The sequence below is a fragment of the Pelobates fuscus genome, chromosome 6 (assembly GCF_036172605.1).
Source record: "Pelobates fuscus isolate aPelFus1 chromosome 6, aPelFus1.pri, whole genome shotgun sequence".
In the NCBI taxonomy this organism is placed as follows: Eukaryota; Metazoa; Chordata; class Amphibia; order Anura; family Pelobatidae; genus Pelobates; species Pelobates fuscus.
Window position 1 is genome coordinate 231,499,964 of NC_086322.1, and position 14,607 is coordinate 231,514,570.

Here is a 14,607-nt window from a genome sequence, read left to right on the forward strand (position 1 = left end):
GGGATGGTGAGGCTGAGGGTAGTGCGGGTTGGTGGTGGGGGGTGAGGCTGAGAGTGAAGAGGGGTGATGCTGAGGGGAGTGAGGCTAAGGGTGGTGATGGTGATTGTGAGGGTGAAGGGGGGGTGAGGCTGAGTGTGGTGGGGGGTGATGGTGAGGGAGAGCCTACCTTAATTTCCCTGGTGGTCCAGTGGGCTCCCTGGTGGTCCGCAGAGCTGCAGACCGCGTAATCTCGCAAGATTTCAGAGCGTTGCCGTGGTAACCCGCGGCAACGCTCTGATTGGCCGGTTTTCGCGAGACACATGATCTGCAGCTCTGCTCACTGCGGAGCTGCAGACCGGTGTCTGCGGTGGCTGGCCGGGCAGCCAGGAGGGGCGTCGCACCCGGCGGCATACCAGGCAAGCCACCGGGCCCTCTCCTGGTGTCAGGTCCATCACCCCCCAGTGACCGAGGACCTGACACACTATGCCCACAGGTGGTTTAGGCGGCCGCGAGGCCCCAGCCAGCGCGAGGTCTTAGGCGGCCGCCTAAACCGCCTAATTAGAGAGCTGCCTCTGGAGCCAAATGCCAAGAGAGCGCAGGTATCATTCAAGGGGTGTAATCATTGCACATGAGTAATATTACACATTACAATACCTTTGCCTGAATTTGCAAAAGAGAAGGTGGGGTTTTGGGTATTTTAGAGCACCCATCTTATAAAAGAGAGCTTATCAATTGCCAATTATCATTTTCTCGGACCCCCAAATTAAAATGGGGGGGGGGGGTTGGGGGGAGAGTTTGATAGTGTGAGGTTGCATTGGCGTATGGAAGAGCTGATACTATTGATACTCAAACTAATTGAAACCACAGGCAAGATGTATTACCAGTTGCTCATCTTACTGATTCCCCTTAGGGCATACTGTAATCACCAAAACAACTTTATCTTAATTAAGCAATTTCGGTGTGTAGGGCATGTCTCTGAAGTCTCACTGCTCAATTTTCTACCATTTAGGCGCAGTGGCGTACATACCGGGGTCGCAGGGGGCCCGGCCGTCCTGCGACCCAGGTATGTACCCACAGGGCCAGCCTCTTATGCTGGGGGGCCCAAGAGCCGGCCACCTCAGGGCCCCCTGAGGCTGGCCCTGCTGTCACCCGGCTGGCTGGTCCTGCAGGTGCGCGAGGGAGCACTCTCCCCTGAGTGCTTCCTCTTCAGCTCCCTCGCGCACCACACTGAAACCGGAGCCGGAAGATGACGTCGCGAGGGAGCTGAAGAGGAAGCACCCAGGGGAGAGTGCTCCCTCGCGCACCCGCAGGACCAGCCAGCCGGGTAACACCACTGGACCCCAGGGAATCCCCTCAGCTCTCCCACAGGTAAGGAGGCTGGGGGGATTAAATAAATAAAATAAAAAAACGTGTGTGTGTGTGCGTGAGTGTATGTTAGTGAGTGTGTGTTAGTGTGAGTGTATGTTAGTGAGTGTGTGTTAGTGTGAGTGTATGTTAGTGAGTGTGTGTTAGTGTGAGTGTATCTTAGTGTGAGTGTGTGTTAGTGTAAGTATGTGTGAGTGTATGTTAGTGTGAGTGTGTGTGAGTGTATGTTAGTGAGTGTGTGTTAGTGAGTGTGTGTTAGTGAGTGTATGTTAGTGAGTGTGTGTGAGTGTGAGTATCTTAGTGTGAGTGTGTGTTAGTGTAAGTGTATGTTAGTGAGTGTGTGTGAGTGTATGTTAGTGAGTGTATGTTAGTGAGTGTGTGTTAGTGAGTGTGTGTTAGTGAGTGTGTGTTAGTGAGTGTGTGTTAGTGAGTGTGTGTTAGTGAGTGTGTGTTAGTGTGAGTGTATCTTAGTGTGAGTGTATCTTAGTGTGAGTGTATCTTAGTGTGAGTGTATCTTAGTGTGAGTGTATCTTAGTGTGAGTGTGTATTAGTGTGAGTGTGTATTAGTGTGAGTGTGTATTAGTGTAAGTGTATGTTAGTGAGTGTGTGTTAGTGAGTGTGTGTTTGTGTTAGTGTGTAAGTGTGTGTGTGTGTGTGTGTGTTAGAGTGTGCGTGTTAGTGTTAGAGTGTGTTTCTGTGTGCGTCTCTTAGTGAGTGTGTATATATGTTTGTCACTGAGTGTGTATGTATGTCTGTCACTGAGTGTGTGTCTGTCAGTTAATGTGTGTGTCTTAAGCACTTACCTTTCTCCAGCGCCGGACTCCCTTGGCGCTGGGGATCTCTCCGCCCCGATCCGCCTCTCAGCTTCGAATGCGCATGCGTGGCAAGAGCCACGCGCACATTCAAACCACCCATAGGAAAGCATTACTCAATGCTTTCCTATGGACGTTCAGCGTCTTCTCACTGTGATTTTCACAATGAGAATCGCAGAAAATCCTCTAGCGGCTGTCAATGAGACAACCACTAGAGGCTGGATTAACCCTCAGTGAAACATAGCAGTTTCTCTGAAACTGCTATGTTTTCAGCTGCAGGGTTAAAACTAGAGAGACCTGGCACCCAGACCACTTCATTGAGCTGATGTGATCTGGGTGTCTGTAGTGGTCCTTTAAGTGTATGTGTTTATGCATGCACTGGCGTACATACCACGGTCGCAGGGGTCGCAACCCTGCGACCAGGTGCCCGCCGCCATGTGTTGCGGCCCCAGCCCGCGCGAGTAAGCGCGCGGGGGGGCCCACGGATCAGTTTTCGCACCGGGGCCCCATGGGTTGTGTGTACGCCACTGTTTAGGCGTTAAGTCGCTTTTACACAGCCCTAGCCACACCTCTCTTGGTGGAGACTCACGCAGGTTTCTTTGTTGCACAGTGTGTTTAATTTAGAATTTCTAATTCCCTGCTCTGTTAACTGCCTGCTACAGTCTCATGGTGTAATAAAAGTTCAATGAACACACTCAACTAAACACAATGCTGTTAGATCTTATTGAAAATAGAAACCTTTTTTTCATGGAGGTTGTATGAGGAGTTTCTAGGGCTGCATAAACGTGATTAAAAGTGATTTAACACCTAAATGAGAATTGAGCATTGAGACTGCAGGCGTTTGATCTATAGAGAGGGGCACCATCGTATTGAGGAAAACATGATAATTTTAAAATGTCATATGTTATCTTTCCAGCTCCAAAATCAGGAGATGGTGCTTAGCATGCTGAAACTCACAGAGACAGAGATCAGCACGCGAGTGACAGACACCATGCGCAAACAAGAAGACCCATTACAGAGACAACGTGCTATGGTGGAGGAGGAGAGACTGAAATATCTAAACGAGGAGGAACTTATCACTCAACAGCTCAAGTAAGAGGCATAAAAATAAGAGCAATTGCCTTCCTATGCCTGTACTTGCTGTCGTGGCACAGCAGGCTTGCTGTACAATCCATTGCACGAAAAATAAAGAATTATAAAAAAAATAAGAGCAATTCATGAACTTCATGTAATAGCAAGCTGTACAGGGCTCCTCGCAGAACTGTGGAGAATGTGAGAATTCTTGATTTAGGTTTCTATCTAAACAGCAATATTAATGTGTGATTTTTAGTATCCATGCTGAGGAATTAGTGGGATTTATTAACTAAACAGCATATGTTAGTGAACTGAAAACCCAAATGCAAAATTCAGGTTGAGTTGAGTTTGAAAAATGGTTTCTAATCAGCTAGTAAAGGAACAAAACAAGCACCATAACCACTACAGAGCACTGCTCAGCTTCCATGCCCAGGTCACTTGCACTGCAAACCTTGTGCTCTTGGGTTTATTATGCTTGGCTTGTTCCTTTAGAGGCATAAATGTTGCAATTCGGTTTGTTTAGTGCTTAAACCACAATATGTTTGGGATAGGAAAACCAGCTTGATTGTTATATAAATTGACCATCTCTGCAAAGAAGAGATGGTTATGTGGAAAGATTAAAAATCGAAAAATATCTGTCTTTGTTAAACTTAAAATAAATAAAGAAGCAAAACAATAAAGTGGCATGGCAAAGTCACTGTGTGGTGTAGTACAAATCGTCCGAATTCCATTTTCAGTATAGAGATACTCTTCATTCTTTAGTGTTTTTTCACAGCTTCATCGATCAGGACTACCCCACTCCTACAATAGTAGTGTATCTTACAAAGGTATTCACTAAACCAGGAATAGCAGATTTATAGGCCATAATAGTCATAATGGAAACGTTTTGGCTTAAAGTTTGCAAAACCCATGGCAGTTCTTTGCATTTTCCAATTATGGCCCTGACCACGACCCAGCATCGGTATTTGAGCGATACATTTTCTGAGTTTCAGCTGCTATTGCATAAGTTTTTTCAACACAATCACAATCCAAAAGTTATGCACCCGTTTTCGGTCGGTAGTTCTTCTAAAATCAGAAACTGTTATTTACTTAAAACCAAGTCTACCTCTTATTATCATACCTTAAGCTCAGTAGGCAGAGTGCAAGATTAGCAACAAATGTAATTGCCATTTTGAAGGCTTTGCAATTTTATGACAGATTCAGATGGAAAGTTAGATTCAGCCCTTCCCCCCCCCCCCCCCCCATCTAAATTCTAAAATTTTTAAAAAGGTATTTTTTCCCCCAGCATCAAGATTGACTCCCCGCAGATGCATGACCCTCATAGAGGAGAACCACTAATGACATATCATTGCAGGGGTAAAAACTAAAGGACCACTACATGCTCTGAATCATACCACCATGACCTCTCCTAAAATAGTTGGAGTGACCCTTTAAACAGTAAAAAAAAAAAAAAAAAAAAATAGCTTCCAGTGATTTATTAAGCCGTGTTCTGTAAAGTAAAGCTTGATTTATACTCCATGCAAGCAGAAGTTGAACATGTCTGACGCTCTGCTAGTGTCAAAAGGATAAATATTTTCATGAAAAAAAGTAAAAATCTTATATAGCAATGCCAGGAATCAGAATTGTTGATGCTGGTTCTGATTTCTGGCATTGCTTATATATGTTTTTTTACTTTTTTCATGAAAATATTTATCCTTTTGAGTTTACAATTGAGTGTTCACAAGGTATATAATTACAAGCAGTACCTGTTCTGCAAATAAGAGACTAGGTTGCCATTTTGAAAGGGGCGATCAACGCAATGCTATTAATACGCCGACGTAGGATTTATTAACAAGTGTTTTTCTGCCATTTCCTAAAATGTCTTCCTTTTTCCTATGTCAGTGATCTGGAGAAATCAGTGGAAAAAATAAAGCGAGATTTAGCTCACAATCACCGCCTTATCTCTGTGCAAGAGTTGGAAGAGAAAGCCGTGGTTCTCAAGCAGCTGGGAGAAACACTGACTGAGCTAAAAGGTTAGTTGCTGCTGTACTATCCAACTTGGGTGAACAAACGGATCATTCATTCAGGGATACTTTTAGAAAATGCATCTTTCCGAGCTACTTTTAGTAAATGTTTGCAGACTGCCTTTTACCATATTTACATGAATGTAAGTCACAGTTCTCTCTTTAATCTTAACCCATGACATTGAGGATGTAGCTTGTAGTTGAGCTGGATGCATTGTTATTGTACTTTACCTACCATACAAGCATGTTGACATGTCCCGCTCCACTTTGATGCTAGTTGCTTTAACCCCTTAAGGACCAAACTTCTGGAATAAAAGGGAATCATGACATGTCACACATGTCATGTGTCCTTAAGGGGTTAAGGAATTGATGATAATACGGAGACTGTACATCCAAATAATAGTGTGCACTGTATCCAATCAGGATGGAGCTAATTGTCTCCCTGACATAATCATCCAGCTAATAATCATGTTGCCACTGTACTAATTTGGTACCAGATTTAACCTCATAGCATGCTGGGATGTAAGGTAATGCTAATAATGGAACAAATTAGAATATAGTTGTTTACACTTGATGAGAGTGTGGAGATAATAGAGGCATCAAAGGGGGTGCGGGATGGATATTAAGGGAACCTTTACAGTTAACTGGATAGCTACCTAATAATAACGGGGGGGGGGGGGGGGATATGATGGAGAAGGTTTTTTAAAAATAGACAGAGTGTGTGATAGCAAGTTTATTAGAGGACAATTATGCTGCCTTTGTTAATGCACCTCCACGTAAGGATCTGATCTATACTTAGTGATCTAAATCCAAGTCATTATGGTATTTTACTAATGGTTTTGGATAAGCTTTTAAAATGTTTATTTATTTATTTATAAATATTTATTTATAATAAAATGTAAAAAAAATGCACTGATGAGCCTTAACATTAAAACTGCCTGCTTAATATTGTGTAGGTCCCCCTTGTGCTGCCAAAATAGCTCTGATTCATTGAGACATGGACTCCACACAAACTCTGAACGTGTCCTGTGGTATCTGACACTAAGATATTAGCAGCAGATCCTTTAAGTCCTACATGTGGGGCCTCCCTTGACCCCTGCTAGGTGGGGACTCCCTTGATCCCTGCGAGGTTGGGCCTCCTTCAGGGCCGCCATCAGGGGGTGACAACCATGACGGTTGTCACAAGCCCGGCGGCCCCTGGGGGCCCAGGACTTCTGGCAGTCCTGGGCCCCACTTTCCCTCTCTGCACACATAGATAGCGAATATCGCGATCTATGTGTGCAGCCGCGGCCCCCCCGCTCCCTGTTACCGCAGAGGGGGCCCAGGCAGCACACAGCCTCTTCTCCTCTCTGCTAATAACTCTCGCGAGACCCGGTTGCCATGGCAATGCTCCGCAGGTCTCGCGAGAGTTATTGGAGGAGAGAAGAGAAGAAGCAGTGTGCTGCCTGGGCCCCCTCTGCGGTAACAGGGAGCCGGGGTCCCCCCACTGGACCACCAAGGATGGAATCTCCCCCCTCCCTGGACAAAGGTAAGCAGGGAGGGGGGAGAAACAATTTCATTAATTTAAAAAAAAATTATGTGAAAATACCCCTTCCTCCCCCACCCCCCACCCAGATTGAACATTTACACACACACACACACACACACACACTACATACACTGACACAACACACACACTACACACACTAACACAACACACACACTACATACACTGACACAACACATACACTGACACAACACACATACACACTACATACACTGACACAACACATACACTGACACAACACACACACACACACTACATACACTCACACAACACACACACTACATACACTGACGCAACACACACTACATACACTGACGCAACACACACTACATACACTGACGCAACACACACTGCATACACTGACAACACACACACACTACATACACTAACACAACACACACACACTACATACACTAACACAACACACACTCTGCATACACTAACACAACACACACACACACACTGCATACACTAACACAACACACACACTCTGCATGCACTGACACAACACACACTGCATACACTAATACAACACACTGCATACACTAATACAACACACACTGCATACACTAATACAACACACACACTACATACACTAACACACTGCATACACTAACACACTGCATACACTAACACACTGCATACACTAACACACACGCTGCATACACTAACACATCACACATACACTAACACAACACACACACTGCATACCCTAATACAACACATACACTTACACACTGCATACACTAACACACACACTGCATACACTAACACACACACTGCATACACTAACACACACACGCTGCATACACTAACACACACACGCTGCATACACTAACACAACACACACACACTGCATACACTAACACAACACACACACACTGCATACACTAACACAACACACATACACATACACTAACACAACACACATACACATACACTAATACAACACGCACACTGCATACACTAATACAACACACACTGCATACACTAACACACACACACTGCATACACTAATACAATACACACACTGCATTCATTAATACAACTTGCACTCTGCATACACTATACACTAACACACTCACTGCATCCACTATACTGACACACACTCTGCATTCACTACACATTAACACACTGCATGCATTACACTAGCACACACTCTGCATCCGCTACACACTAACACACTCTCTGCATCCGCTACACATTTACACACACTCTGCATTCACTGCACTAACACACACACTACATTCATTACACTGACACACTCTGCATTCATTACACACTAACACACACTCTGCATTCACTAAACTATGCACACACTCTGGATTCACTATACTGAAACACACATTGCATTAACTGTACACACAGCATACACTACACAAACATCCTTTATTCACAGTACACACACTACATCCACCACAAATTGAAACACTCTGCATTCACTATACACAGACACTGCGTCTAATACACACACTACATCCACTACAGACACTGCATCCACTAAACACAATTCATCTAGTACATACAAACACTACATCCACTACACAAACACACACTACATCACTGTACACACACTACATCCACTACTCAAACACACTCTGCGTTCACTATACACACTGCATCCGCTACACAAACACACACTCTGCATTCACTGCACAAACAGTATCTAGTACACACAAACACTACATCCATTACACACATTCTAATTCACTTCCACTATACACACCACATTCAGTCCTGCATTATTGTCAGCGGACTAGGTAGGGCGTGGGCGGGCCCGGGAGGGAGGGGGCGGGGGGGCCCAGACCTTGTGCTTTGTCAGGGGCCCCAACATTTCTGATGGCAGCCCTGGCCTCCTTTGATCAGATGTATTGTGCTAGCACATGTCACAGATGATCAATGGGATTGAGATCTGGGGAATTTGGAGGCCAGGGCAATACCTTAAACTCTTTGTCATGTTCCTCAAACTGTTCCTATACAATTTTTTTGCAGGGTGCATTATTCTGCTTAAGAGACCATGAAGGGGTGTACATGGTCTGCAACAATCTTTAGGTAGGTGGTACGTGTTAAAATAACATCCATATGAATTTTAGGACCCAAGGTTTCCCAGTAGAACATTTCCCACCAGCCTGATCTCTTCCCCAGGTAAACATTACACATGCACCCAGCCATCCACCTGAGTTAAAAGAAAACATGATTTATCAGACTGGGCAACCTTCTTCTACTGCTTCATGGTCCAGTTCTAATGCTCATGCCCCCATTCAAGGTGCTTTCGATGGTGGACAGTTGTCATCATGGGCACTCTGACCTGTCTGTGGCTTCGCAGCCCTATATGCAGCACACAGCCATTGTAAGAATATAATTAAGGTTATTCACTTCACCTGTCAGTGATTTAAAAGTTGTGGCTGACCAGTGTATACCATATTTATAAAAATATATATAAATATTTTAACCCCATCCTGCTGTTACGGCGTTCCATGTCGTCCCCATAATAATGGTCTTTAAAGCTGTTGTGGCGGCATGGAACGCCCCTGGTGCTCCGATGGACTTACGTCCGCTGCGATCCGCTTTGGGGGGGGCTGCCTGACAGCCCAGGCAGTAACCCCCTGCTATATCAGGCCCCACATAGAGTGATCACATGGCCACAATAAGCGTCTATGGAGATGCGTGCAGAGGGGACTGTCTTTGCTCTCAGGCAATCTCCCTGCTGCTGTAAAGTGTGTGTCTGTCTGTGTCTCAATTGTGGTTGAAAACCCCTTCCACCTGAAGTCTGTGGATAATTAATACAATGTTAAACAAAAATCTGCACACCAGTCAAGCCACAAGACTTGCTTTTCCCACAGATATCAGAAGTCTGCAGTGATGTGCTTATAGCAAAGGATTTTGGGTGGGCATATGCACATTAGTTTAACAAAGAATCACGTTTGCCTTATTACAGGGGTAGGCAACCTTTTAGCAGCACTGTGCCGATATAGGAGTGTGATGTCCTGTAGCATGCCGGTCCTATTTTTTTAAATTGAGGTGTGTATGCTGCCGTATTCTGCTTGTGGTATTTTTACTGTGATTGCTTTGTATTGTTTTATTTGTGCGTATAGGAGCTATTATATTGTATATGTTCATTAGTAGTTTATGGTATCGTGTATGATACTTATGAATGTAGGCTGTGTATGGGGGCTGCTTGTGGAATTGTGTGGATGGATGTGTCACATTGTGTGTGTATGTGTGGGGGCTGTTTGGTGTATTGCATGTGAGAGGCTGCATGTGGGTTTGTGTACATGTATGTGGATTGTTAGCGGGCTACGTTTGTGCGGATTGTGTGTATGTTTGTTTGTAGGCTGTTCGTATTATTTGTATGAGGGGAGGGTTATTCTGCATTTCTGTGTATATCTAGCAGTGTTAATGACTTCCCTGGGTTCCGGTGGGGACCAGGCTGGCCAGGTACAGGTCAAGGACAGGAGCTGCAACAGCAGCTGCAGGCTGCTCTACTACAGATCTGAGATCACTTGCTCTACATGCTGCAATGCATAAATTGAGGATTGTCCTTCACCACCTCTTCGTATTAGCAGATATCTGAAGTTTTACTGGGACTCCTGATAGACCAGAGCCTATTTGGCTCTAGCAGCCTTGAGTGCCGTGCAAAGACACCTCGAGTGCCGTGCATGGCACTAGTGCCGTAGGTTGCCTACCCCTGCCTTATTACGTCCTTTTTAAAGCGGCTCTAAACGCCGCCGGGTGTAATATTGTACGCCCTCCGTTTTTTTTTTTTTTTACTTACCCGGTCGCCGGCAATTCCACGCCGGCGATCGCGGTTGGGGGGACTCCCAGGGACCCCCCCGCAGCACGTCCGCCCTCTTCAGCCCCCCCCCGGGCCATGTGAGAGTGAGGTCCTTACGAGGACCTCACAATCACATGGCCGGGATAGCTGGCTGCAGCAATGCCATCAGGGGGACTGCCTGTAATGACAGGTAGTCCCCCTGCTGGCTGGAAATCAAATTAAAATAAATTAAATAAGTGTAAAAAATATATATATGATCTAAGTATATATATATACACATACATATACATACACACACACACACTGTCTAGGTGTATTGTACTATTAATATATATAAATATCAAATAACACGTAGACTGATACTGATTAAATATATATAATTATTGTTATATATATATATTTATATATAATATAAAAAAAATATGTAAATACGTAAAAAAATAAAATTTAAAAATAAATAATTAAAAAATATATAGATGTGTGTTATTTCGTTCTAACTGTATTGTGATATTAATATATATATATATTTATATCACAATACACGTAGAACAAAATAATATATATCTATATACATAAATATATACGTATATATCACTATATATATACCTATATATAAATAAAAATATAAAAAAAATTATATATATATATATATATATATATATATATATATATATATATATATATATATACATATATTAATTCTACACATATATTTATGTAATATTTTTACATAAATAGGTATCCTAATTAATTACAATTAGCGGGACCTGCCTGACAACCCATGCCGAAAGTATAGGGAATTTAATTTGCTAGCACTATATTTAACCCTATAACTTTCCAAGACACCATAAAACCTGTACATGGGGGGTGCTGTTTTACTCGGGAGACTTCGCTGAACACAAATATTAGTGTTTCAAAACAGTAAAATGTATTACAACGATGATATCGCCAGTAAAAGTGAAGTTTTTTGCATTTTTCACGCACAAACAGCACTTACACGGACGATATTATTGCTGCAATACTTTTTACTGTTTTGAAACACAAATATTTGTGTTCAGCGAAGTCTCCTGAGTACAACAGTACCCCTCATGTACAGGTTTTATGGTGTTTTCAAAAATTACAGCGTCAAATATAAGGCTTGTGTTTCATTTTTTTCACATTAAAATTCGCCAGATTGCTTGTGTTGCCTTTGTGACCCTATGGTAGCCCAAGAATGAAAATTACCCCTATGATGGCATACCATTTGCAATAGTAGACAACCCAAGGTATTGCAAATGGGGTATGTCCAGTCTTTTTTAGTAGCCACTTAGTCACAAACACTGGCCAAAATTGGCGTTTCTTGCATTTTTCACACACAAACAAATACTAACGCTAACTTTGGCCAGTGTTTGTGACCAAATGGCTACTAAAAAAGACTGGACATACCCCATTTGCAATACCTTGGGTTGTCTACTATTGCAAATGGTATGCCATTATGGGTGTAAATTTAATTCCTGGGCTACTATACAGTCTCAAAGGCAACGTAACCAATCTGGCGAATTTCAATTTCAAATGTAACGTGCTATATTTGATCCTGTAACTTCCCAAAACACCATAAAACATGTACATAGGGGGTACTGTTTTACATGTGAGACTTTGCTGAATACAAATATGTGTATTTTATTGCAGTAAAAGCAAACAGTATTATGACATTCACAGTTAAAATGTCATGTAGAACTAAGAAAATAACAACATTTCTTATTTTCTCCCATTTTTTTCATATTAAATTATGTTTCATAGCTAAATATTTGATATTAAATGAAAGCCATGTTTCCCCTGAATAAAATGATGTATAATAAGGGGGGATGCATTTAATATGAAAGAGATGAATTACGGTTGGACAGACATATAGCGCAAATGCCAGGTTTTGTTTACGTTTTGTTTTGTTCACAACTTGTACATTTGGCTCAGTCCTTAAGGGGTTAAACATGGATTCCTTTGAGTCTGTGTTTGCTGTATACAACTGCTTTGAAACACAACTTAGGAAAAGATGCAAAGCCAGTGACCCACTCATTGACAGCAATTTCATTGTTAATGCAAATCACTGTGCATCTGACTTTCTCCACTATAAATTTATACTGCCTCATACAGCTTGGCTCTTTCCTCTGCAAAAGTAAATTACTTCAATACACTCATAACCACTCTCCCCTGTGAACCCAAACGACTATTTCACACATTTTTTGCCCTATTGTTCCTCTTCCACCTACTAACTTGACCGCCTCAGACTTTGCAACTCACTTCACTGACAAGATCTCTACAATCAGAAAAGAGATTGTGTTTATCTTTCTTCTTCCCTTTACAATACTTCCCCTAACCTCACTCCCTCTGCTGTTCTATGTTCATTCACACCCACTACAGTAGAAGAGATTTCTGCTCTGTTCCAGTCCTCCCGCCCCACCACCTGCTCCCTAGATCCAATTCCCTCGCATCTCATCTGTACTGTCTTCTTCTTTTTCTCTTCCTCTCACTAAAATTATCAATCTCTCTCCTCTGGCGTATTTCCATCGCCCTTCAAGCAACTATAACCCCAATTCTATAGAAGCCCAACCTTGGCTCCCCATCCAACTACTGTCCTATCTCGCTACTGCCTTTTGCATCCAAGATCCTTGAAAGAGTTGTGTATGCGAGATTGACAGACTTCCTCGAGTCCAACTCTCTGCTAGACCCGCTTCAGTCTGGTTTCCGCGCTAAGCACTCTGTGGAAACGGCACTGACCAAAGTATCCAATGAGCTACTCGCTGAAAAATCTCTTGGTCACTACTCTATCCTAATTCTCCTTGAACTTTCTGCGGCTTTTTGATGTTGATCATAAACAGCTTCTTCTCATCATCCACAATATCGGTCTACAAGATATTGTTCTCTCCTGGTCCTCCTCCTGCCTCTCCCAGCACTCTTTCAGTGTTTCTTTCTCTGGCTCTGCTTCTTCTCCCCAACTCCTCCATGTTGGTGTCCCCCAAGGTTCAGTCCTTGGTCCCCTACTGTTCTCCATCTATACTGCCTCCCTTGGTAAACTCATTAGCTCCTTTGGCTTACAATATAATTTCTATGCGCATGACACGCAAATCTATCTGTCCTCTCATGATCTCTTCCTGTCCCTCTTGACTAGTATCTGTGACTGCCTCTCTGCTATTTCTAATTCGATGGCTGCCCACTTCCTTAAACTCAACTTGACCAACACTGAAATTCTGGTCTTTCCTCCCTCAAGTGTTGTTACTCCTGTGTCTGTCTCCCTCCAAGTCAACGGTGCTACCATCAGCTCCACCATGCAGGCTCGCTGCCTAGGTGTTCTTTCACTCTGACCTCTCCTTCAGGTCTTAATGTTCAGTCTAACGCCAAATCCTGACGCTTACATCTCAAAAACATTGAGCGCATACGACCTTACTTAATGCCAGATGCGACTAAGGTGCTGGTCCATGCCACTGTACTTTCTCGCCTTGACTACTGTAATGCACTTCTCAGTGGTCTTATATGCTCCCAACTTGCATTGTTTCAGTCCATAATGAATGTGGCGGCGAGGCTCATCTTCCTGTCAGTTCACACCTCCCAAGCCTCACCCTTCTGCCAGTCCCTACATTGGTCTCCTGTAAGATATAGGGCTCAATTTAAAATTCTGGTTCTTGCTTTCAAATTTCGACATAATGCTGCTCCTTCCTATCTATCCTCACTAATACACAAGTATGTTATGTCTAGGCCCTTACGCTCTGCTGAAGACTTACGTCTATCTTCTGTCCGTACTCCCACCTCTGATGCTCGCCTTCAAGACTTCTCGAGGGCTGCATTGTTCCTGTGAAACTCACTTCCCTCCTCCGTTAGATTCTCACCCAGTCTCCACTGCTTCAAAAAATTATTAAAAACCCACTTCTTCATAAAAGCGTATCAATTAAACTGTTAATAGCCCCCGACTGATTCCTCTCTTGCAACGGTCAGTAGTCTAATACTATCCTTACCTTTTTGTGTCACTTTACCCCACTCCCTCTAGCATGTAAGCTCATTGAGCAGAGCCCTCAACCCCTC

At 43.3% G+C, this 14,607-nt stretch overlaps 1 protein-coding gene across 11 annotated transcripts in view; it reads left to right on the forward strand.

The window, feature by feature from the left end:
- Window positions 1-14,607, forward strand: part of SRCIN1 (SRC kinase signaling inhibitor 1) — a 506,902-nt gene that overhangs the window by 439,904 nt on the left and 52,391 nt on the right. For all 11 annotated transcript variants that reach the window (XM_063458818.1, XM_063458825.1, XM_063458827.1 and 8 more), the window contains 2 exons: window positions 3,073-3,248; window positions 5,112-5,242. In XM_063458818.1, coding sequence (XP_063314888.1) covers window positions 3,073-3,248; window positions 5,112-5,242 — 307 coding nt within the window. The remainder of the gene's footprint in view (window positions 1-3,072; window positions 3,249-5,111; window positions 5,243-14,607) is intronic.